The sequence below is a fragment of the Petaurus breviceps genome, unplaced genomic scaffold (genome assembly GCF_028583685.1).
Source record: "Petaurus breviceps papuanus isolate PSGF00001 unplaced genomic scaffold, PetGlider_PUasm1.0 38, whole genome shotgun sequence".
In the NCBI taxonomy this organism is placed as follows: domain Eukaryota; kingdom Metazoa; phylum Chordata; class Mammalia; order Diprotodontia; family Petauridae; genus Petaurus; species Petaurus breviceps.
The window spans coordinates 84,646,446-84,673,175 of NW_027186304.1; the positions used below are offsets into that span (position 1 = coordinate 84,646,446).

At 37.2% G+C, this 26,730-nt stretch overlaps 1 protein-coding gene across 3 annotated transcripts in view; it reads left to right on the top strand.

The window, feature by feature from the left end:
• Window positions 1–26,730, top strand: part of TERF1 (telomeric repeat binding factor 1) — a 207,246-nt gene that overhangs the window by 140,339 nt on the left and 40,177 nt on the right. The window contains exon 2 of one of the 3 annotated variants that reach the window (XM_069100116.1): window positions 26,426–26,717. In XM_069100116.1, the coding sequence (XP_068956217.1) occupies window positions 26,492–26,717 (226 nt within the window). In that variant the 5' untranslated portion in view covers window positions 26,426–26,491. Of the gene's footprint in view, window positions 1–26,346; window positions 26,718–26,730 lie in introns of those variants that run through there. The other 2 variants (XM_069100115.1, XR_011170697.1) reach the window with 2 other exon arrangements.

Consider the following 26,730-nt stretch of genomic DNA (forward strand, 5'->3'; position numbering starts at 1 on the left):
CAACCAAGAGGAAGGCAAAGCAGTCAAGCATTATGTTTAGTCCAAGTTTAGAAAGTATCAAGTGCAATGGGGAAGTACTCAGTACTAAATACTGAGTAGGGGAAACAGAGGTCTTCTAGTAGGTGCTATGAATGCAGACTAAAATTAGAAGTCAATATGTGCCTGGACCCCTCTATGTTTGCCACTTCCCCCATTCAAACTTCTGAAAAGGGATATGGAGCTGGAATGGACTGTTTCTAGCTGTCATAGCTCCACAAGATAAGTGAAATGACCATGAGGATTTAATTCCATTCCCCTTTCCCCCCAAAGCTTCAGTATTCAGGCATTTTCTAAGTAATTTTTCTATTTTTTTAAGTGACTTCTAATTCCTGGTCTTGTTTCATATAGAACTATAACTGGTAATAACATTTCTGATTCATAAATTTGGTGGGAACAAAGGGACTTCATTGGAACAGGTCATCAAATAACTTGTAATGCATAGAGCTAAAAAGAGATATTTTTCAACTTCATTCTAAAATAGCTATTGTTTCCACCTGGTTTAGGGGGCTCTGAGCTGTAATCACCAGAACATCTTGTGATTTTGGTCTTTTATTAATAAATTAGATACATTTAAATAGCAGATAGACAAACCATTATCACTTCTAACCATTTACACAGGGATAAAGAGTAGGGGTTGGGGGTGGAGAGGAAACAATTTTTATTATGTGTCTACTGTGTGGCACTGTTAAGTACTTTACAAATATCTTATTGAATAATACTGCTTACTAAGCAAGATTTGATCATCTTGCTTACTCAGTCCAGGTGGTATAAAGCAGAGGTATAAAATTCCCAGCCTAGGGTGGCAACTAGATTAAAATGTAATTACATTTAAATTTTAACAAAATAAACAGAAATACAATAAAACCTAAATAATGTTAAGTTGAAGTTTTCTAAGTCAATATGAAGCTGCAGGGATCCATTCTATTTGAGTTTGACACCACAAGTGAAGAGCAGAAAGCACCTCAGTAAAGCTTCTGACCAGCTGAGTTATGAGCAAAATAGAGGCATGGACCAAGTGAATATCATGCCCCCAGAGCCACCAGGTGGGAGGAAAATTATATAGTTTGGAAAAAGTCTGACTTGCTTCCATATCTAATGTATAAGTGACAAAGACTGGGCACTTCTTTCACTTTTCCTTGCCACCTTAACTCCAAACCTTGACAGATAGTGCCATCTACTGGTTATATCAGGAGTTGTTAGTGATTTTTTTTTCAGAGTAAAAACTACAATGTGTTGGGGGTTTTTTAATGAAACTATATGAAATAAAATGGTCATGGATGTTCAGTCACAGAGTTGAACATATTAGGATGCATAATAGAATTTACTCACCTAACTTTAGTCAATAGCATCTTTATGAGTTGCTGTGGTGGGGGAGGGGGGGGGTGACCAGGGAAGAGCCTGCATCCTAGTACAAGGATACTAGAATATATCCCATCAAGGAAACACAAAGTGTATCAGTGGTGATCAGCAGATAGTACAAAGTCAAAACAAAAGGCTCATCCTTTAACATTATTGTTCCTTATAAGTCTCTGTTACTCTCACCATGATCCCCACATACACCTCATTACTCAGAATTACAGAATTTGAATCCAGTTCATCCCAGTCTAGCCTAATCCATATGTCAAAGGAATACTCATTGTTTTCCTCTGAGTCTTCTCCATATTAAATATTTTTAGTTCCTTCAACCAATCCTCATATGATATGGATTCAAGAATTCATCATCCTGGCTGTGCTGCCCTAGAAGCTCACCAGTTTAGCAATTGTCCCTCTTAAACTGTGGGACTCAGACCTTAATGCAATATTTGAATGTGGATTGATATGGGCAGAATTTAGTGGAGTTATCACTTGCTGATTCTTGGAAGTTATACCTCCCCTAATGTAGACCAATATAGAATGTCATCATCTTCGTTGTCATCATTATCATTGCTGTTGTTACTGTTGCTTGTCTGTTGCAACAAATGGGACTTAATTTGAGTTTGCAGTCCATTTAACACCCACATATTTTTCAAACTAACTACATTCTAGCCATAGTTCCTTCTATCAAATAGTGTTACATGGTAACAATTTTTTTTAAGTTAGTAAAGAACGTTTCCAAACAGTTACATTAAACCTCTTGAAAACATTTTGAAAATCCAAATAAATGTGTCCAGATAGTTTTCCTTCCATAATGCAAATGTAATTTACTTTTAAGACTTCTTCCCTCAGCATTATATATGCTTTGATATAGTTCCTTGAGGCTCATCCAATTTACCAACAAGAATAACTAAAGTTCAATGTACTCTAAGGGTTCAATTCGTTCAAAACCCTGGCTTATGAGCCCCTACCAATATGTTTACCTTTACTAGTGAACTGAAGGACACAATTAGTTCAAAGTAAAAACATCCAGTGCAATAGCTTGGGAAGAAAAATAGCAGCAAAGCATTTCCCCCATAAATCTGGGAATTATGTTCCCACAAATAGATACCACTGGTGGAACAGTGGTCATACAGTTCATCCGTGGAAAAAAGCAGACATGTAAGAAATGCATGTGGCTAGGACACATATATGAAAAGAAAATTCATTTATCTTATGCTGGAGAGTATCACACTACCCTTACCAGGACTATTCTTCACCCTACCACCACCAGGCATGTTGTCTTTGCTGATCCAATGATTGCTGCTGGCATCTATCTACAAGTAGCAATTCCACTGGGCATTTGGTTGTAGGGTTTTCTCTGCTTCCAGCTTCCGGTCTCATCTAAAGTGAAGCTTCTGAGTCCATCTGGATTCCTATGTAGAATATGACTTCCTTCCTATGAGAACAGTGGACTCTTCCTTGTTGTTATTCAGTAGTTCTTTTTCAGTCAAGTTCAACTCTTCATGATGCCCTTTGGGGTTTTCTTGGCAAAGTGGTTTGCCATTTCCTTGTCCAGCTCACTTTGCAGATGAGGAACTGAGGCAAACAAGGTTCCGTGACTTGCCCAGGGTCACACTAGTAAGTGTCTGAAGCTAGATTTGAACTCAGGAAGATGAGTCTTCCTGACTCCAGGCCCAACACTAACCACCGCACCACCTAGTTGTCCTTCCATGGAATTTCACCTTAAAACTTATATGCTTTTTTCATAGCTACAACTCTTTTAAATAACAACTGTGTTTGAAATATTCGACTATCAGACTTGTGAAATTCCTTTCTGTGGGGTAAAAGTTACCTTCCCAGTCACTCACTGTCTTTTCCTTTCAGAGTCTTGGCTAGAACAATCTTTCCATCTCAACAGAAGATGGCCAAGCTCTTTCCAACACAGAGCAGAACCACTCCTAGATACCTAGTACTTTCAGGCCTATGTAAACAGTATTTCCTAGTCACTGAATCTTGCCTCTTCAACTGAGACCATATTCTTTTTTTTTTTTTTTTTGCTTTTTTGGAGGGCAGTTGGGGTTAAGTGACTTGCCCAAGGTCCCATGGCTAGTAAGTGTTAAGTGTCTGAGCCCTGGTTTGAACTCAGGTCCTCCTGACTCCAGGGCTGGTGCTCTAGTCACTGCACCACCTAGCTGCCTCTGAGACCATGTTCTTGTGTGGGGTGGAAATTCTTTATGTCTTCCACTATGTTTTCAGAAAGTCACGCTACCCTAAATGAGCATTCTCCCTAGGGCAACAGATTTTAAACTTTTAGTGTCATGGACTGCTTTGGAAGTCTGATGAAGCCTATGGACCACTTCTCAGAATCATGTTTTTAAGTAATTGAAGGAAATGCTAAGTTTCAGTTAGGTTTGTGAAAAAAAAGGTGTATTCCCCTCCCCTGCAAAAAAGGGTATTTTTCCCATCCAAGTTCATGTACCCCCTGAAATCTTATACAGACCCTTTAAAGGTCAGCATACCTCAGGTTGAAATATTAGCCCCTGCCCTAGAAGCAGCTTTCCCCAAAAAAACTGCTAATGGCTTTTGGAACCTAGAGTCAGTTTCTCAAATGCAAAACCATTCCTGTTTTCCTATGCAGACAAGTGGGCTGAGGGAATAGGGGAAAGCACCAACACAAAATCTCATCCTAGGGCCAATTTCCTAATCTGGACACAGTCCTTCCTTTTTTGGGTATATGTAGCTAGCAAAGTCTTTTCAAATTTTACACCTCTTTTATTGGAAAGAGTAAGATTTTTAATAAACAAGATTGGGTCTTCCCCATTATTCTAGCTTAAGGTGAATGATAGATTTGGACTTGTAATAGTAATGGAATTTAAAGATCCCCCTTTATTGGCTTGGTTTTTGAATTGATTGTGTTAAAACCCAGAGCTTGTGAATCCCACTTGTGGGATGGACTTGGCGTGAAAAGAGAGGGCTGAACTGAGAGGAGCTGGTGACATGAATTTAGAGAGACACAAGCAGAGAGAGAGGCAGAAGAATTTTTTGGAAGCAGCATCATGGAGGCAGAAATGGAGAGGATTGTTGAGGGCCAGTTTGAACTACCCAGGACTTTTTAGAGCTGCCACCCAGAGCTGCCAAGGACTGAGGAGACATGGCTATTATTCTGGTACTTTGTCTGTCTGTTTTGATGTTGTTTTGCCAGATTTGTCCACTGGTGAAAGCCAATGCTGTTGTTGCAGAGGTTCTGGAACCTTGCTGTTGGTTCAGAAACCCTGAAGAAGGATTTTCTTGTATGCTTACAGAAATCCTGGAAGAGGGTTTTGCTAATGTTTTCAGGAGTCCTAGGACTGTTCTGCAGACAGAGAATGAATTAATGAGGACACTGGCAAGGTATCTTGTGGCCTTGCTAAGCTTTGTCTCCCCAGGAACAAAAATTGCTAAGAACTTGCCTCAGGTCAAGATAAAGAAAAGACCTCTCTTTGGGTATTAAATGCTGTGCTTAAGCTTGTTGTAACTCTGGGGTAGATTCAATTGTGATCCAAGGGTTTTTGACTTTTTTTGTGCTCTATGATTGACCAAATGAATATATTTTACCTATGATTGGAAACTAGTCTCCATGTGAGAAGAGGGGCTTTCTGGTTGACTAGATGAATGTACTGACTAGGGGTGGAGTAGTATTTAGAAGAGGGACTTTGTGATTGATTAAATGAATTTAATGTCCAAGGGTGGAATAGTACTTAAAAGAGGGTCTTTGGGATTGACTAAATGAATTATAATGTCCAGGGGTGGAGTAGTACTTGGAGATTATTGAATTATACTTGGTGAATGCTGTATTTTGAATTATGCTATATTTTTTATTTTCTCTGTTCTTAATTTGTCACTGAATAAAATGGAGAGCACCTGTGCTGGCATTTTGAACCTTGGGAAGTTGCCTTTACTTGGCATTACAGGACTATACTTCAACACCTTATAATTCTCAATGTATGATCCTAAGGTGTCAGCCTTGACTCCTCACTGTCTCACACAACCCATATCCAATCTGTTGCTGAGACCTCATAATTTCACCTTTTCAACATCTCTCCTCTGATAACTGCCACCACCTTGGAGCAGGCCCTCATAACCTTATGCTTAGAGTACTACAGTAACCTGATAGTGGATCTGCCTACCTACTCTAATCCATCCTCCATTTAACAACCACAGATATTTTCTTAAAACACAGGGCCAACCATGTCACTCCCCACTTAATAAACTCCAGTGTTTAGATCCTAGATCCTAGATCCTTGATCCTATATCCAGGTCTAAGATCAAATATAAAATCCTATTTGGAATTCAAAGCCCTTCATGACCTACCCCCACAGACACACACCTTTCCAGTATTCTTACATCTTATTCTCCCTCCATGGATTTTTCAATCCAGTAACACTGACCTCCTTGCTGTTTCATGAACAAGACATTTCATCTCTTGCTCCAGGCATTTTTCTCTGGTTATCCCCCAATCTTGGAGTGTTCTTCCTCCTCATCTCAGCCTCATGATTTCCTTCAAATCCCAACTAAAATCCCATTTCATATGGGAAGCTTTTTTCAACCCCTTTTAATTCTAATGCCTTCCTTCTTTTAATGATTTCCTATTTATTCTATATATAGTTTGTATAAATTGTTTGCCTGCTGAACAACTCCCCCATCCCACCCACCCATCCCACCATTAGATTGTGAGTTCTTTGAGGGCAGTAACTGTCTTTTGCATCTTTTTTATTCCCAGAACTTAGCACAATACCTGGCATATAGTAGACTCTTAATAAATGCTTGTTGGATGATTTTCTTTTTTTTAATTCAATTTTATTTTTTTTCCAATTCTGATTTTTCTCTTTCCCACAATTCCTCCCCACTGAGAAAGAAAAATAAGCAAAAAATAAGCAAAATAAATCCTGTATTAGCCATGTCTTTATTATATGCATGGATAGGAGTTTCTTCATCCAGAAATTCCCTTCGCCAATGAAATCATAGGTCCAGTTCCTATCATTATTCCTCATATGTTGTATTTACTTACTTGTGAAAATGTCATATCTCCCTAGAAGAATATAAGGTCCTGTGATATGCTTTGTCTCCAAGAGAAAGTTTCCTTACTCCTGGAGATAGAGTAAGACATACCACATTTTTATATCTTCAATATCTAGTATAGTTTCTGATACATTGTAGGTACCCAATAAATGCTCATGGGTGATTGATGGTTGCTTATGATATGTTGTAGGGGATAATCTTGTTGAGGCACAGGTTGGAGTAGATGGTCTCTGAAAATCCTTCTGAATTAATTTTCATTAATTAATGTAATTTTAGGTGGATGGGAATAAATGAAAAGAAGAGCTAATCGATCTCTACTACCTATCTTGCTTCCTCCTGTTTACCATCAAATGGTAACTAAATGAATGATTTTAAATCAATATCCATAATAGTAAAGGAAAATGAGAGCCCACACATAAATCAGTTTATTCAATCAAATTAGATTTCTTATAGGATGTTCTGTATAGTCAGCTGGAGCCTTAGAAAGGCTGAAATAAGGGATGCTGACAGTCTTTGAGTTTGTCTCCACTACTTTCTTATAGTATCAAATCAGCTTCTGGAAATATAGATGGCTCTCTAACCATCCTTTTTATATACAATGGACCCCAACTCTGATGCACAGTAAGGATATTACCTTGGCCTTCTAGTTTTCATGGATTCTAAAGTAGTAATTTGTGGAGAAGTAAACTGCTATCTGCTACTTCTACTCCCACAACCAGATCTATGATTTAGTTTCTCTGAGTGTTGTGATTGTTTAAAGGAAATGTAGCAGTAACCATAGGATTAGAATTCTCATTTCCATTATTTCTGCTCCAAGTTCTTTAATGAGAAGATAGAATTTCTTTTATCTACAAATCTAGAAGATATAGTTTCCATGAACAATCTTTCATGTGTGGTAGAGATGGACACATTTCTGAAGTCATAATTTTTAGAAATGGAAAAATGTTTTCCTCACTCGTTTAGGGGTATAAGAGGCATGTGATGTGTTTTTCTCTTGTAGGTCATGGTTATTCAAATGAGTCTGTCCAGATGTGGCTCACAGAGAGGCAGAAGCAAAAATTTTTGAAGCCTCTCCTGCCCATTTTCTCCAAGGGATATTCTGATTCCTCCCAAGAAGGAAATAAGAGGTTAGGGCCAGAGACTAGCCACTCTACGCCTTTCAGAGAAAGGTACCAGGCTAGATTTATATCAATCTAGTTTTTAAATATTATTAGTCTGGAGGTAGAACCAAGATGGCAGAGTAGAAACAAGACCACCACAAAGCTCCAGCTCCCACCACCTCCAATGTGTGTAAAAAAGTGACTCTAAACAAATTGTAGAGCTACAGAACCCAAAAAGCTACAGAGAGCAACAAATTCCCCACTGAAGGCAGCCTGGCAGACTGACAGGAAGGGTCTCTCACACCAGACTGGGAGCTGAGCACAGTCCTGCTTGAGCCACGGGGTTCCAGCCCTGGGATGGCCCCAACTAGCTGTGGTAAGAGCAGACTTCAGGAGAGTGAGTCACCAGCAGCTGTGGCAGTTTCCAGACTTCTCAATCCATACAAGCCAAAAAGAAAGTAAAAGGTCAGTGGGGAACGCTGTTGGAACTGAGTGGAGAAGAGCCCTCAGGGTGAGAAGAGGAAGAAGCCCAGCATCTATAGTTGCTGCTCTGTGGCTGCCTCCAGAGCTCCTGGCCTGCAAATTGTAGGGTGACCAAGGAACCATTCAGAGGGTAATTGCTCTTGCTTTAACCTGTTTGGATCTGGATTGCAGTCTTGGGTGGTGGTCCTGAGGTGTGTGGCCAGTGAGCCAGAGTTTGTGGGAGCTGAAGAGAGGGCTCCTCGAATAGCTTCTAATAGCTTGGGCAGCTGTGAAAATCCCAGCGATTTGGGGCATAGCTCTCTGCAATCTGTAAGCTGAGTTCTAAAATGGCAAAGAGCTCAAAAGTCAAATAATTGGCTGGCAAGATGAGCAAGCAGAGGAAGCACAAACAGACCATAGAATCCTTTTTGGGGGACAAAAAAGATCAAAGCATGGAGTGGGAGTAAGACAACAAAGTCAGAATTCCTGCATCAAAAGCTTCCAAGAAAAATATGAACTGGTTACAGGCCATGGGGGAGTTTAAGAAGGATTTTGAAAATCAAGTAAGAGAAATGGAAGAAAAATTGGGAAGAGGAATGAGAATGATGCAAGTAAATCATAGAAAAGTGAGTCAACAACCTGACTGAAGAAAATAACACCTTAAAAAATAGACAAACTCAGGGCAGCCAGGTGGCTCAGTGAGTAAGAGCGCCAGCCCCAGAGTTGGGAGACCTGGGATTGGTTCTGGGCTCAGATACTTAACACCCACACAAAATAACTGGCCATGTAACCTTGAGCAAGTTACTTAACCCCAATTACTTAGGGGCAGCCAGATGGTGCAGTGAGTAAGAGCGCTGGCCCCAGAGTTGGGAGACCTGGGATCAGTTCTGGCCTCAGATACTCAGCACCCACACAAAAATAACTGGCCGTGTAACCTTGAGCAAGTTACTTAACCCTGATTGCTTTAAAAAAAAAAATAGACTAACTCAAATGGCAAAAGAGGCCCAATGAGGAAAAGAATGCCTTAAAAAGCCTAATTACCCTGATGGAAAAGGAATTTCAAAAACTCACTGAAGAGAATACTTCAAAATTAGACTGGAGAAAGTGGAAGTTAATGACTTTATGAGAAATCAAGATAATATAAAACTGATCTAAACAAATGAAAAAATAGAAGGCAATGTGAAATATCTCAGTGAAAAAAAAAAACACTGACATAGAAAATAGACCCAGGACAGATAATTTTAAAATTATTGGACTACCTGAAAGCCATGATCAAAAAAAGAGCCTAGACAACATCTTTCAAGAAATTCTCAAGGAAAATTGCCCTGATATTCTAGAACCAGAGGGCAAAATAGAAATTGAAAGAATTCACTCATTGCCTCTTGAAAAAGATCCCAAAAAGAAAACTCCTAGGAATATCATAGCCAAATTCCAGAGTTCCCAGGTCAAGGAGAAAATACTGCAAGCAGCCAGGAAGAAACAATTTGAGTATTGTGGAAACACAATCAGGATAATACAAGATCTAGCAGTTTCTAAATTAAGGGATTGGAGGACTTGGAATATGATATTCCAGAGGTCAAAGGAGCTAGGATTAAAACCAAGAATCATCTACCCAGCAAAACTGAGTATAATGCCACAGGGGAAAATATGGTCATTCAGTGAAATAGAGGATTCTCAAGCATTCTTGATGAAAAAACCAGAGCTGAACAGAAAATTTGACTTTCAAATACAAGAAGCAAGAGAAGTATGAGAAGGTAAACAGGAAAAAGAAATCATAAGGAACTTATTAAAGTTGAACTCTTTACATTCCTACATGAAAAAATGATAATTGTAACTCATAAGACTTTTCTCAGTATGAGGATAGTTGAAGGGAATATATATATATATATGTGTGTGTGTGTGTGTGTGTGTGTGTATATGTATATATATATATATACATATATACATCTAATGTATGTATAGGAGGGTGTATGTGTGTATAAATTTCTATGTGAGTGTGTGTATATATGTATGTACATGTATGCATAAAGAGAGGGCAAAGCATGAGTTGAATATGAAGGGATGATATCTAAAAAATAAAATTAAGAGGTGAGAGAAGAATATATTGGGAGAAGGAGAAAGGGAGAAATAGATTAGGGTAAATTATCTCATATAAAAGAGGCAAGAAAAAGCTGTTACAATGGAGGCGAAGAGCAGGAAGGTGAAAAGGGGTGGGTCAACCTTACTCTCATTGAATTTGGCTTAAGGAGGGTGTAACATACACACTCAATTGGTTATCTTACCCTATAGGAAAAGAGAGGGGAAGGGGATAAGAGGGGGGATGATGGAAGGGAGGGCATATTGGGGGAGAGGGTAGTTAGAAGCAAACACTTTTGAAAAGGGACAGGGTCAAAGGAGAAAGTAGAATAAGTGGGGGGCAGGATAGGATGGAGGGAATTATAGTTAGTCTTTCACAATATAACAACCATGGAAATGTTTTGTGTAACTACACATGTACAACCTTTATTGAATTGTTTATCATCCCAGTGGGGGTGGGTGAGGAGGGAAGAAGGGAAAACATCTGGAACTCAAAGTCTTAAAAACAAATGTGTTTTTTTTTAATTGCTTTTTACATGCAACTGGGAAATAAGATATGCAGGCACTGTGATATAGAAATCCATCTTGCCCTACTGGAAAGTTGGGGGGGGGGGGGAGATGAGGGAGGATATAAGAGAGAGCAGATTGGAGGAAGGGGTATTCAATAGGCTCGCTATTTTAGGGTGGGGTAGGGGAAAGATGGGGAGAAAAAATTGCAACTCAAAATCTTGTGGAAATGAATGTTGAAAACTAAAAATAAATAAACAAATTGAGAAAAAGGAAAAGGAAAGAAAGAAGTATTATTAGTCTGGGGGAATAATTTTTAGGTTCAAGGTGAGCTCCTATTCACTATCCCTTAATGGAGAAGGAACACCCCAAACTATATATCTTAGACTCTAATGGCTATTAGTACAAAAGAAGATGCACCAACTGACAAACCAATTTACCCATGCTGATAGCAAAGAGCTATCAGAGAAAAATATACAAATAAAAATGTATACCAAACAATATGTAGCATGAATGTGCTCTCCTATTTGGGAGTGAGATGTCTCAGCTCAACTAAAATAATGAGTCCCAAATATTATTCAAATTCCCCAAATTCTCTCGTGAAGCAAGCTGGGGACAAGAACATAATCAGGATGCTGGCTCCTCCACATTTCACTTCTTCACTGAGTCTTTCTCTCTCTTCAGGGACCTAAAGAATCTAGAATTGTATATCTTCTCTCTTGAAGGTTGGAAGCTAAAAGACCAGAATCTCCCTTTTCCTGATCTCTCATCAACTCCATTTCTCACTCAGGTATAGAATACTGAGTAATGAGTCTCTACCAATAAAGAGAATTCCACATAGATGTACTTTGAACTGAGTTAAAGTGGGAGGGGGAAAAACTATAGTCTATAGTTCATAAAGTCTTATTTCAATTCTTCATTGTTGTAAAGAAATCACCCTAAATTCTCAAAATCTATGATGTAATTAAAACCTAGATGTTTTCACTATCTAAAAAAGCTTTGACTTTGATCCAAGTAACAGTCTTCTTTCTGAGGATCAATGTTTCTAAGGAGAAAGAGGATCTTCATCAGTACGCTAATTACTCGGTGATACATTCTTTAGTCACAGCTACCTAGGAAACAAGGAAAAATGCAAAACAGCCCTCAGTCCTGAAAGGCCTCTTTCACCATCTGCATTAATAATAGTAGTTACAATAACAAAGAAGTAGCAAAATTCTATGAAGAACTACCTCTAAACTAAATCAACGTGCTTCTTGATGTGTATCTGACCACTGGATTCAGATGGCTCTGGAAGAGGAAGTGAGGCTAGTGACTTTGCTCAGTCCTCCTTCAGTTAAATTCAATTCAGTTGCATGTGATGGCATTATCTTCATGATGTCATGGTCCTTGTCAAGAACAAAAGGACAAACAACAATAACAAAAGATATCAGCACAATAGTGGGAACAGGTACATTAGAAAATATGGGTCAAGGGGGTGGCTAGGTGGCTCAGTGAATAGAGCACTGGCCCTGGAGTCAGGAGGACCTGAGTTCAGATCTGGGCTCAGACACTTAACACAAAAACTAGCCGTGTGACCTTGGGCAACTCACTTAACCCTAATTGCCCTCCAAAAAGCAAAATTAAAAAAAGAGAGAGAGAAAATATGGGTCAGGAAAAAGAACCAAGAGAGGCCAGTTTGGTTGGTCACATGTCATGAATACTTTCTTCCAGAAGTAAATGAGTAGGCACTAGACATTGTAAGCACCGAATGTCACAAAAAAGAAGAAACTAGTTATGTTTTAACACACAGAAAATGATGTGTTGGTGATGTGAGAGTCATTTCTGAAAGCAAAAGTCAAAATCAGTACAAAGCTAAAAGAAAACAAAATAAGGGAAAATATATGGTATACGTTTGACAGAATTCAATTTGTCCCATTTATTTTTAATAATACTTTTCTCAATTACATGTCAAAACAATTTTTTAACATTCATTTTTAAAATTTTGAGTCCTAAATTCTCTTCCTCCCTCTCTCCTTCCTTTCCCCCCTTCCCTGAGATGGTAAGCAATTTGATAGAGGTTATAAATCTGCATTTGTGCAAAACATATTACCATATTAGTCATATTGTGAAAGAAAACACAAATTAAAAAAATCTCACCACAAAAAGTATAAAGAAAGTGAAAAACAATATGCTCTGATCTGAATTCAGACTCTATCAGTTTTTTCCCTGGAGGTAGATGGCACTTCTCATCATGAGTCTTTAGGAACTGTCTTAGATCATTGTATTGCTAAAAAAAAAAAAAAAAGTCATTCAGAGTTGATAATCATACAATGGTGTTGTCACTGTGTACAATGTTCTCTTAGTTCTGCTCACTTCACTTTGCATCAGTTCATGTAAGTTTTTCCATATTTTTCTGAAATCAGCCTGCTCTTCATATCTTATAGCACAATAATATTCTATTACAATAATAATTTAGCACAATTTGTTCAGCTACTCTCCAGTTTATGTACATCTCCCCAACCTCCAATTCTTTGCCACCACAGAAAGAGCTGCTATAATTATTTTTGTACAAATAGGTTCTTTTCTTTATCTCTTTGAAATACAGACTTAGTAGATATATTTCTGGATCAAAAGGTATGCAGTTTTATAGCCCTTTGGATATATTTCCAAATGGTTATCTAGAATGGTTGGATCAGTTCACAACTCCACCAATGGTACAGTGGTGTTCCAATTTTCCCACATCCCCTCCAAAACATCATTTTCCTTTTCTGTCATATTATCTAATCTGACAGGTGTGAGATGGTATCTCAAAGTTGTTTTAATTTGTATTTCTCTCATCAATAGTGATTTAGAGCATTTTTATATGACTACAGACAGCTTTGATTTCATCTGAAAACTGCCTATTCATACCTTTGACCATTTATCAATTGAGGAATGATATGTATGCTTATAAATTTGACTCAGTTCTCTAAATGCTTGAGAAATGAGACCTTTATCAGAGACATTCGCTATAAATTTTCCCCCAGCTTTCTGTTTTACATCTAATCTTGTTTGTATTGGTTTTGCTTTATACAAAAACTTTTAAAATTTAATATAATCAGGGTGGCCAGGTAGCACAGCGAATAAGAGTACCAGCCCCAGTGTCAGGATGACCTGGGGATTGAATCCGGGCTCAAACACTTAGCACCCACCCAGAAACACCTGGCCGTGTAAACTTGAGCAAGTTACTTAACCCCAATTACTTTAAAAAAAAATTTAATATAATCAAAAGTATCCATTTTACATCTTGTAATGCTCTCTATATCTTGTTTGGTTATAATTTCTTCCCCTATCCATAGATCTGACAGATGAGCTATTTCATGCTCCCTTGATTTGGTTATCACCCTTTATGTCTAAATCATGTACCCAGTTTAATCTTATCTTATTATACAGTGTAAGAGGTGGATCTATACTTAGTTTCTGCCCTACTATTTTCCAGTTTTCCAGAAGTTTTTGTCAAATAGTGAGTTTTTGTGCCAAAAGTTTAGGTCTTCAGGTTTATGAAACACTAGTTTATTATGGTCATTGAGTACTGTGTATTGTATACCTAATCTCTTCCATTGATACATCACTCTTTTGTTATTGTTTTGACGTTTACTGCTTTGTAATACAGTTTGGGGTGTGGTATTAATAGGCCACCTTCCTACACATTTTATTTTCATTAATTCCCTTGATATTCTTGACCTTTTGTTCTTCTACATGAATGTTATTATTTTTTCTACCTCTATAAATTAATTTTTGGCAGTTGGATTGGTATGGAATTGAATAAGTAAATTAATTTAGGTGAATTGTCATTTTTATTATATTGGCTTAGCCTACCCATGAACAATTAATACTTTTCCAATTGTTCAGATACGACTTTACTTGACCCATTTAAATGCGATTGATAAAAAATGGATAATAGATGGAAACAAGGTCATAGACACTATTATCATTTGATGCAAAGTTTAGCTGATAAAAATTAAGTACTACAGTAAGGAAGCTAAAAGAACATGACTAGTGAGTGCCTAATTCAGTAAGGGGTCTCTTTCAGTCAAAGATCTCTTTCAGTAAGGATGTCTTTCATCTCCAAATGAAAACTATCCAAGATTCCTAGAAAGATAGAACAATCAAGATAACCTTGCTTTATGATCCTCTGAACATTACTATCTGGTGAAGCATAGAACAGAGAGCCACTCTGATGGAAGAGATACAGAACAAAGTCCAAAGTGAAAAGATTCACTATGCGTAATGAGTTTAGCCAGATCCTCCTATTTGCAAATGGCATTGTGATGGTTGCATCAAGCCCCAGAGCTTTGCAGAACCAAGGGACTATGGAAGACACATAGCACTATCTACACAAAATAAATCAAGTGGATGAAGTATTTAAGTAGTTTCACCACATCACCACTTGCCCCCAACCACCATTCAATAAACTCCAGTGGCTCCCTATTACCTTCAGGATAAAATATAAAATCTTCTGTTTTCTAAAGTCCTTCATATACTATATCCTTTCTACCTTTCCAGTCTTCTGACACCTTTCTTCTTTCCACATAATTCAGCATTCCAGTGACACTGGTCTCCTTCCTGAGCTTAGAATAGGATACTCCATCTCCAACTCCAGTTTTCCCTGGTTATCTCACATTGCCTAAAACACTTTCTTTCCTTATTTCTACCTTCTAGCTGACATCAGGTTTCCCCCAAATCTCTGTTAAAGTCTCATTTGAAAGAAGCCTTTCCCAGGCCTCCTTATACTTTGTGTCTTCCCTCTCAGACTACTCTCTATTTATCCTGTATATGAGTTTGTACATAGTTGTTTACATGTCATCTCTCCCATTACACTATATCTCCTTGAGATGATAGCAGTAGTAGTAGTAGTAGTAGTAGTAGTAGTAGTAATCTATCTCCTTGAGAGTAGGAATTGTTTTGTTGTTGTTTGGTTGTTTGGTTGGTTTTGTTTTGTTTTGTTTTGTTTGGGGGTGGGGGGGAGGGTTGGGCCTTTCTTTGCATCCCTAGTAGTTATCAAAGTACCTGGCACACTCTAGGTATTTAGTAAATGCTAACTGACTGACTATGGAAGGACATGGTCAGCAATTTCATGGTTATGGGTAGCCAAGGATGCTATTGTTGTCTTTATAGTTGAAGGGAACAACTGAATCAATGAGTACTGATGTGTGCAGAGTAATTTTAAAATTGGCATAGACACTCATAACACTGACAGAGTTCATTCTATTTTAAAATTACTGCAACTTTACCAGAATCAGTTCAGGATTCCTTCCCCAGTAAGAAAACAATGGTTCACTGGTAGGCAGTTTTAGTATCCTTTAGAAATTCACATAAGAAAGCATGATCTGATTTTGGAGAAAGTAAGGGAAAAGAAATTATAAAAGAAAAAAAACTAACAACTAAGTAATATGTATAATATTAGAGGGTATATCTCACTTATCTATATAGCTGAGTATAAATATATGTGCATATATATGTGTTCATATGTGTGTATATATAATATATAACAAACACACATATATATGTAAATTATACACACACACACACACATATATATACATATATATATACATATATATATATATGCATGTATACTCTCCATTCAATCCACCTTCATTTGATAGGCATGCTTTTTGCCTTGTCTTAAATTCTTGCAGTCTCCCTGCCATGGCCCTATTCTTAGGCTACCTCTACCCAAGAGACTCCATTCTTGGCTCCTTCTAGCTCTGACAGATGAGGGAGTTTTTTGGAGGGGCAAGGGGGTTGGGTATGTAATGTGTGTTTGTGTGTATGTGTGTGTGTGTATGTATGCCTGTGCCTTATCTAACAGGGATCCAGGGCTTTCCACTTTCCTTCTCTTTTTTTTCCATCACTTTCTGCTTTCCTCCCGTCTTCCCAGTACTCCTTAATCTGTAGTTAGAATAGAAAAATGCAATGTTAGAATTAGAATGTAAATTCCTTGAGGGAAGAGCCAAAAAAAAAAAAAAAAGCCTTGCTTGTTTTTAAGTGTATCCCCAGAGTTTAGTACAATGCTTGGGACAGAGTTAAGTGTTTAATATCTATTTATATCCACAAAGGAAGAGTAGTGCTTGTACATAATTTTTTTAAATAACAAATATTATTATATACACCAAAGCTGGCACTTTCAATTTATTTATAATCACAAAGGAAGGCATTTTATAAATCCTGAATAACAAATATTATATGCATTAGGGGAAGGTCCTTTAGCTCTCACAGGCTAGATTTCATGGAATAGATTACAGGTGTCAGACACAATTTAACTGGTCTTAACTTTTCCAACTCTGAAATTCTCTGATTCTGTGATTCCAGATTTGTAGCATCTACTGTGTTAATAATCTGTAGGGATAGCCAAACAAGATTGTCAGAACTTCCAAAAACCACCCTTTCATATATACTTTTTAAAAAGCATCTCTTGTTCCTCATCTGTCCTGTATCTTTTTGCCTATTTAAATCCTAACCAGATCAAGTCTTACCTCATCTTTGAACCCTTCATTGAGCATCCCACATGCTTATACCTATTATCTGATCACTTATTTGTATAAAAATATCCTACAAGCAGTAGGAGGGGAAAAGGGCTATGGGGGGGGGGGGTTAGTAGGGAGGAAAGAAGTAAGGGGGAAGGGGAGGAAAAGGGGGAGCGCTGATAAGGGAATACTGAGGGAGGCGGTGGTCAAAAGGAAACTATTAAGGGGGGAAGGGAGAAGGGGGAAACATATAAGCATTAATAGGGGAGGGAAAGGAACAGATAACAATCATAACTGTAAATGTGAATGGAATGAACTCTCCCATAAAACGGAGATGGATAGCAGAATGGATTAGAAATCATAATCCTACAATATGCTGTTTACAAGAAACACATCTGAAACAGAGGGATACACACAGGGTAAAGGTAAAAGGTTGGAGTAATATATATCATGCCTCAGCTAAAGTAAAAAAAAGCAGGGGTAGCAATCCTTATCTCAGATAAAGCAAAAGCAAAAATTGATCTAATTAAAAGAGAAAAGGAAGGAAACTATATCCTGTTAAAAGGCACCATCGAGAATGAAGCAATATCATATATTAATATATTAATTAACATATATGTACAAAGTGGTATAGCATCCAAATTCCTAGAGGAGAAGGTAAAGGAATTAGAGGAAGAAATAGATAGCAAAACTATACTAGTGGGAGACCTTATTCTCCCCCTCTCTGAACTTGATAAATCCAACCTCAAAATAAACAAGAAAGAAGTTAAAGAGGTGCACAGAATTTTAGAGAGGATAGGGGATAAAAAGAAATATACTTTCCTCTCGGAGATTCGTGGCACATACTCAAAAACTTACCATGTTCTAGGGCATAAAAACCTCACAATTCTATGCAGTAAGGCAGAAATGTTAAATACATCCTTCTCAGATCATGATGCAATAAAAATTATTTGCAATAAAGGGCCATGGAAAGACAGACTTATAAACTAAAAGTAAGCAAACAAATTAATAATAATAATAATAAAAGAAACCATAGCTGTCTGTACTGGATAAGACAATCCATCCCTTTTATCAATGATTTTACATTATCTAGGAATACAACTGACTTCATCTGAAGTTTAATGTTTTTGCTACAACTAAAATAATTTGACTGTCACTTATGGAACTTGTAAGATTGATCATTTTAGTGTCTCAATGTTAAAACCTAGAATTGTTCATTGATTACTGTATGTGGAAAAGAGGAAACTAGGTAAAAACTTTATTCCATTTCTCCTACATGTATGAAATTTAGCAAAGAAGGAGCATCACATTCAGCCACTGGTCTATATCAGTTCTTATTTTTTAATGTCAAGACCCCTGGAAACTATTTCTACAGGAAAAATCGTCAGACTAAGTTAGGAACTTGTTTTAGTTAATGCAATTCTTAAGTAATGAGCCTAACTTGCTAAAAAGTTGCAAAAGATTAATAAGGATTGGCGATTACACCAGGATAAGTTAAATTTGAGAAAGAAAAATGTTAAATAATATCCCTTATGTGTTAAAAGCCCTAGTAGATCTTTATCGTTTTTAACAGCTTTATTGTTTTTAACATGAGAATAGAAATAACTAATGAGTTCTAAGCTGTGATTGGTAAAAATTGCTGTTTAAGATAAAAAGCATTTAAGACCATATTCACATTTCTACTTTTTTTCTGCTTAGGTCTGATTCCTATGATAAGACTAAGTAATCAGTAAAGGATACAAACTCTTTTTATGTTAGCTTATTGGAAAACTTAGTATTTTTTACCTAAAATTAGAAAATATACAGAAAATTATGCAAACTACTTTAAAAATCACCTTAAGATATTCCCATTGACTAAAGGAATTTTGACACTAATAGCTTTTTTAAAATAAGGTGATCAGCTTTTAATTGTTTGAGATTTAATTAATATATATTTTTTCTTTTCTCCTTTGGCTAAAACACTCTGTGATACCTAAATTAGTTTTGTTAAATAATGTCAGGAAAATAGAGAATGATTACTGATCTCTGATAATCATTTAATATCTTATCTTGGCTAAAATCTGAATTAATGAAACAGGCTGCTCTGCCTCATTTTACAAAAAGAAAAAAAAAGGTCTTTCTATGTCATCCACTCCAGAGCCCAGATAAGGCTGGGTAGGATTTAAAACAGGCATCCAGAGATCATAAATTCCAAAAAGACCCAGCTTTGTCTCTGAGAATACCTCTCCTTATGTTAACAAAGCCTATTTTATGGCCCTTAAGGATAAGATCCTCAATTCAAGGCATTAACTTGAGTAAAAGGACTTTTTCTTATCTTAAGATTTTCTGGGCATATACCATGCTATTGATTGTTAATGATAAAGAAAACACAAATATTCTGGATCATAATTTCAGTCGACACATTGTCATCTTTCTTGTTTTATTGTATTTATCATTTATCCAATTAGGAAAATTCCTTTCTCATACAATGATTAAACCATTATGGGGATCATGAATTTGTGTAACTCAGCCATCCCTAATTGGGATGTTCTGAAAATGTACTTAAGCTCTCTCATCCTTTTGTTTGTCAAGTCAGGACTCTAGTTTTGCACTCCATGTACAAGTAGTAAAACTAACAATAAATACTTCAGGCCACTCAGGTTAGTTTATCTTAATATGGGTTAGTCATAAAGTTTGGTTGTAACCCCCATACAATTATTTAGGACATAAAATAAGAGAAAAAAATTTATTGAGCCTCAAAAATGTAGTAATTCAAAGTGATAATGTGAAATTTTTAAATGATTTTCAAAAATTGTTAAGAGATTTAAATTGGGTTAAGAACACATCAGCTCACTCACTTATTTAATACCCTAAGGGGAGCCCCAAACCTCCATTCTTCTTGAACCTTAACAAACAAGCAGAAAAACAACTTAAAATTATCGAAAATGCCATTCAGCAGTACCAAGTCTATAGGATAGATATTAATAGCCCTATAGAAATCAGTGTACTGAGGACACCTGAATTCCCTTTGGGGCCATACATAGGCAACAAAATATCTTAAGAGTGTATTTGTCTTCCTCATCAAAGTCAAGGACCCATTGTTACCTACCCTCAATTATCTACCTGTGACAACCTACAGGTTCCCTCCCTATACAAATCCAGCAACCTAAAGTTAAAGCCCAAATTGAAATGCTAATTAAGGAAGACCCTTCCGGGCAGATCCTATTGACTGTGTGTCTAGGAACTAGGGATAATACAATTTTACATTCCAATGAACAATGAGTCACTTCCAAAATAACATTTTTTTCTCCTCCCTTACAAGTGGATAAGGCTTTTTACAGAGGCCTAAAACAAACAGACAGCTAACAGAAGTTATTTCCACTCCTCATTTACCCCAAAGAATGAAATGTTAATTATATGTCTTTTTAAGGAACAATATCAACCTCTTAACATTTTTTATAGATAGTAAATATTATTTTTATACTGTAAGGAACATTGAGACAGATTTCAATAATCAAAAGTTATATCAATTGTTTTTTTTTCGGTTGCAAAAAGTGGTTAGAGGTGGAGAAGGTCCTTTTTGGATTTCTCATGTTTACTCTCATACATCTTTGCCTGAGCCCATTCAACAAGGCAATGCTTTAGCTGATAAATTATAATTTAACAATATAAATATATTTATAATATAATATATATAAATTTAACAATACAAACTTACCCAACACTTCATCCTTTATCTTTGCATTCAAAATTCAAGAATGTTAATAAGTAATTTCACATTTATTTGAGAACAGGCCTGGCGAATAGTTAAAATCATGCACAAAATTCCTTCCTCACATACCTTCTCTCACTTCTGCCTCTATTAATCCTACAAGTTTAAAACCTAATTTGGCAAAAGGATGTCACTTCTTTAAAAAATTACAATATATCCATGTGACAATGAAAACATTTTTCTCATACACTTTTGTTTTGGTAACTTCAAAGGTTGGATAATCTTTGCTGTTTAAAGCTAAATAAGAATTGAGAATATCAACTACCAAATATTTACATTCATGAGAATTTGCACATACTGATATTTGGAGTGAGACAAGTATTATCAAGCACAGATTAAATTTGTGATCTAAACAATTTGAACATGAAAGTTGAGTTTTCTTGAATATAAAACTTTAGTTTTTTGAGTCATATGTCAGCATTATAATTCTTTTTAGGTTGAAGGTTAACAATTTATCATAACTATGATTTACATACCTATTTAAGGTGAATGAGAAATGGGAAAGAAAACTTTCAGTGTATTACTAGAAGACTCTAATCTAATTTTTATTGTTGCCATTTCTTCAAGAATTGACTTTTTTTTAAATGATGTTTTTCCCTAATATAAGATACTATGTAATCATGTATTTAAATAAAGGAGAGTCCTCTCCCTGTAACATCCCTCAGCAATGAAAAGGCAACAGTTAATGACTATATTTCCATTCAAAAAATTTAAAACTTAAAAACATTTTTATCATTTTCTGTAACTGTGAGACCTCCCAGTCATTTAAATTAATAAGGCTACATTATATGGACAGAGCAAAATTATTGTCCTTCAATTTTATATGATTACTCCTGTAGCTACACTTCAATAAGGAGAAGCATTGGTTTTTCACTCCATTTCCATTGTTCTTCATTCTTAGATACCCCTAAAGAAATAAAAACCCATGATTCCCCTGTCTACACTGGCAGATCATTTCAATTTTTCTGTGAAACCTATTGACAAAAATGAAAAGGGGATTTGGATTTGGAACTATATATCACAAGTGCAATTAGCTACTGCCTTATATGCCCTAAAAAAAAAAATTGTAAGCATCACTAAAGAAGGGTATTAACCAGCAGAATAACAATTTGAGAAAGTGCATTAATGGAAAAGACCTGCCCCTTAATTATGTAGAGGCAAGGTTGTGCTTATATTTTTTTTAGACACTGATGAACGACCACTGAAGGTGCCAACACAGAATGTCCAGGCATGTTCTGCCAGATGCAGAAACAGAGAAGAGGATCAGAGGATTCCTCACAAGGACAACCCAAGAGGAAATGGCTTGACGTCCCACCTTTTCACAGAATGATACAGCCTTCTAATGGAACATTACACAATGACAGACTTCAGAGGAGCCTGCACTTCAAGAAGTATCTGATTTTCTAATAAGAACTGACTTTTGGACTTTTTTAAATCATAGGACTAATTGCCTTCCTCTTAATGTCAGCTACCGTGTCTTCTGTTTTAAGTGGGATACAAACTGCTTCATCTGTGAATGAATTTGCAAGGAATGTTACCTTGCCTTTGAAAACTCACAATATAATTATGGATACACCTATCTATGCATGAACTTTTAATTGCATTGATTTTACTTTTGCTCAATGTATATCTAGTAGAGATCTTGCTGAACAATCTTTATTTGCTTTTTTCAAGTAATTTCACTTATGCTTGATATCAAACATCAAGGGTATATACATATCTGATGTCTTTAAAAAGGGGGAAATAGGTTTGTCAGATTTCTTGTTACTAAATTCACTGTCCTAATATTGTTAATGGTTTCAACTGCTTTGTTTGCAATCTAAACTGCACAATAGGTTAATGAATTATCAAAAAATATTTCTGCAGCCTTTAAGACACAACATGATATAGATAAGGATCTTTTGTATAAGATCAACTTATTACAACAATTAATATTATGCTTAGATATGAGTTACCATTAAAAACTTAACTGTTACTTGTAGGTGATTATAAATACACATATATTTGTGTTACCACTAGCTTATATAGTTCCTCCAATCCCAGTATCACATGGGACAGGATCAGAGCGCGCTTATTGGGAGCATGGCATGATTTCTACATCACCCTGGAAATAAAAAGCTTTCAATTAAATTATTAAGACATTGAACATAGTGAGATTCCTGGGATTGACCCAGTAGGAGTTACAAAAACAATTATTGATATATTGAAAAAATCTCTATGCATCTACTTCCCATATTGATCATTATAATAGTCTGTTGTATATTTGGACCTTGCATTATACAAATTATAACACACAATATTAAAACTTTAGGCACTGAATTACATGCCTTTAAACTTATCCTTTAAAAAGGGAAAAATGTGGGGAGCCAAAGAAGCCTAGTTCAGAACTCAGATATTAAATCCTAATAGTGGACTTTAAAACAAGAATCTCTTTGAGATGCAACTTTTTAAGTTAGCTCCTGAGTTCTTTGTTATGGGTTACACTTATAAGGATGTTACTTGAGTTCTGAGATCAATAGGCTATACCCCAAGATTTTAGTTATTAAAAGCCAAAATATTTGATTCAGCACTCAGGTATCTTTGGGTGGTCAGCTCTAAACGTGATGTCTTTTGAGGATTGCAGCTTTGGCTTTGAAGTTTGCTCTCAATTGTATCCATTTATGACTGCAGCTACATTAGCAGATACCCAAGGCCTAGATCAAAGGTCTTACCCTAAAACTTTGTTCTCCTAGATAACAAATCCTTACCAAATTATCTAATCTGTGCTACTTCCAGGATACAACAGACTAGGTAATGATTAGAAAACTTGAGTCCTCTTCCTTTGTCTCATTGCTCTATAAAAACCTTGTCCTAAGAATCAATAAAAGGAGTTCATCATTCTTCCTTGAACTTGAACATGGCCTGGTCATTTCTTATTCACATCTCTGGATCATGCTAAATGCTGGACACTGAGCAGCCCATGGCAAATATTCCTCAAGACTTAGTCCTGGGACTTCTCTTCTTTCTCTGTTATTTCACTTGGCAACCTTATCAGCTACCAAGGATTTCATTGTCATCACTCCGAAGGTGACTCTCAGAACTACCAGCCTCTCCCTAACCTATCTTTTCCTCTCTTGCCTATCTTTTCCTCCAACTTCCAGTGTCCAACTAGCCTATTGGACATCTCAAACTGGATTGCCTTAACCAAATTAAATTCAATATGTCCAAAACTGAACTCATTATCTTTTGCACCTAAACTCTCCCCTATTCCAAACTTCCCTAGTATTTTAGAGTGCCCCTTATCCTGCTAGTCACCCAGGTTTGCAACCTAGGTGTCATCCTCATAGCTGAACTTTTTCAATTGAGTTAGATGATCTCCCTATCTCAGGTATCTTTCCACTGTAATCCATCTTCAACTAAGCTACCCAAGTGGTCTTCCTAAAATGTAGGTCTCATCATACTACACTATTCAGCAAATTCTAATGGCTCCCTAGTACCTCCAAAAAATAAATAAAATCCTCTGTTTAGCCTTTAAAATCCTTCATAACCTGGCCCCTTCCTACCTTTCCAGTCTTCTTATACCTGACTCTTTTCCATGTACTTTGCAATCCAGTGACATCTTCGTCTCCCAACATGGTGGATTCTTCACTATCTCATTCCTAGAATGCTCTCTCTCCTCACCTGTTATCTTAATTCCCTGCTTACCTTTGAATCCCACCTCCTTTCTATCCATCCTCCCTTCCATTCTTCCTTACTCCCTTTCCTTTCTCCCCTTTTTTCCTTTCTCCTTTCCTTTCTTCCTTCCTTCCTTCCATTTTTCCTTCCTCCCTCCCTTTCTCCTTTCCTTCCTTTCTCTTTTCCTTCTATCCTTCCTTTCTTCTTCTGTTCTTAGGTGTTATCCTCATAGCTGAACTATTTCAATAGCGTTTTGATAGTCTCCCTGTCTCAAGTATCTTTCCATTGCAGCCTATCTTCAACTCAGCTATATTAAAGTGGTCTTCCCAAAGCACAGTATTCCTCATGTTACACACTCCCTAGTACTTCCAAAATAAAACATAAAATCCTCTGGCTCCCTTCCTTCCTTCTTTCTTCCCTCCTTCATTCCTTTCCTCCTAGCTTCCTCTCTTCACTTCTTCTGTAGAGAACTTTCAGGAGTTCCCCCAGCTAACCCTAATGAAAGGTTCCCCTCCCCTATATTATTACCTGAAAGGTTACAGGGCAGATAAACAGGAGGTTGTATAAACTTGTTTGGATATAGAGAACTTTTGGGGTCCCTTAGCCCCACTAAAGGAAACTCTGCCCTATACAGTTACCTGCAAGCTTTACAGGGCAGATAAGCAAGAGGGCATGTAATCTTTTTGTCTGTTTCTTTGTGCCTCCAGATTTGGTCCTATGATATTACCCTAATAAATAATCTTAGGCAAGGATAAATAGCAAACAAGATTAAGGGAGGGTCCTTGTAATTGTCTGCATTCCTTTGGGTCACATAGAGGGAAGGTCCTTGTATATTGCATTCTTTTGGGGTGTCTACATTCTTTTGGGTCATGTAGACCTGTGGGGGGCATATAAACTCTGTAAGCCCCTTGCATCTTTGGCTCTGTATGAAATGGTCCTGTAATAAACAGACTATTGATTACACCCCTTCTCCTTATTCTCACTGCTTGCTAGCCCACCAACTTCCTTTCTCCATCCTTTCCTTCCCACCCTCTCTCATTTCTTCCTTTTCCCTTTCTTCATTCCTCCCTTCTCTTTCCTTCCTTTTTTTTTTTTTTTTTGTATCAACTCACAGGCCAAACCTATTCTTTCCTTAAAATGTGTGACCATCTATCTGGTACCAGATCCTACACAAAATGTCCCTGGAATCTTTTTATCCCAGACTCTTACTAGCTATATTGATTCCCTTCAAGTCATTTAATTTCTCTGAGTATAGGTTTCTTCATCTGTAATATTTGGTACTCAGTGACCTCTAAAGTCCCTTTTTCGCTAGAAATCCAGGATCAAGTGGTGTCGTGGAACAAAATTGTGGCCATCTGTAAGAATGTTATTGTTCTGGTAATTGCGTAGCTACAATGTGGTAACTATTTGGATATAAAATGTTACGGTGGAATAGTGATGGAGTGTTTTAAAATAAAATCCTGAAGTTAGAAAGAACAAAGATGTCCCCGCACCTCCCACACATCCAGCTCTGAAAGGTGGTCAAACTGGTTCAAGATGCTATAATTATTAGTAAAATCATTAGGCTCCAGACCAAGGTTGTTTTTTTTTCCATAACCTGAGGCAAAGAAATAATAATAACAAAGCACTGTAGGCAGCAAATATTTGTTTTCAAAACACGGTTTTGCGGAGGTGGTTGTTGTTGTTTATTCCCGCATTATGTCATCTTTTCTAGAGTGTCCAAAAAAACCAAGCTGATGTAGAAAAGTGGTCAATTTTTCTTTTGCTGCAGAGAAGGCAGGTCGCAATCGCGTCAGAATGACTGAGGCAACCTCCAGCCAATCAGAAACCGCCTCTGATCTGCTTCCGGGTTTTGATTGGTCATGGAAGCTCGCCCTGTAGAAAGAAGATACCCATAATAGGAGGTGGGCGGTCCTTTCTCCTCTCGATCTGTTCGCTTCCCTCAGCCTCTTTTCAAATTGCTGCGGAGACAGACAGGGAGGGACGGCTTTCTTGGCTAGGGGAAATAGGTAGACGGAGCCATGGCGCCGACGTCGTCACGGGAACGGGCATATATCCGGGCCATGAAGCGGCAGCTCATCTCTTTCGAGGAAGAGGAGGAAGACGAGCCCGTGCCCTACACCATGGATCCAGCGGCCGACTCGCTGGCCTGCGGATGGATGCTGGATTTCTTCTGCCTCAACCTCTGCCAGGCCTTCTGCGAAGACGATATCGAAGAATTCAAGCGCAACCGCAACATTGCTGAGGGTGAGAGGGAGCA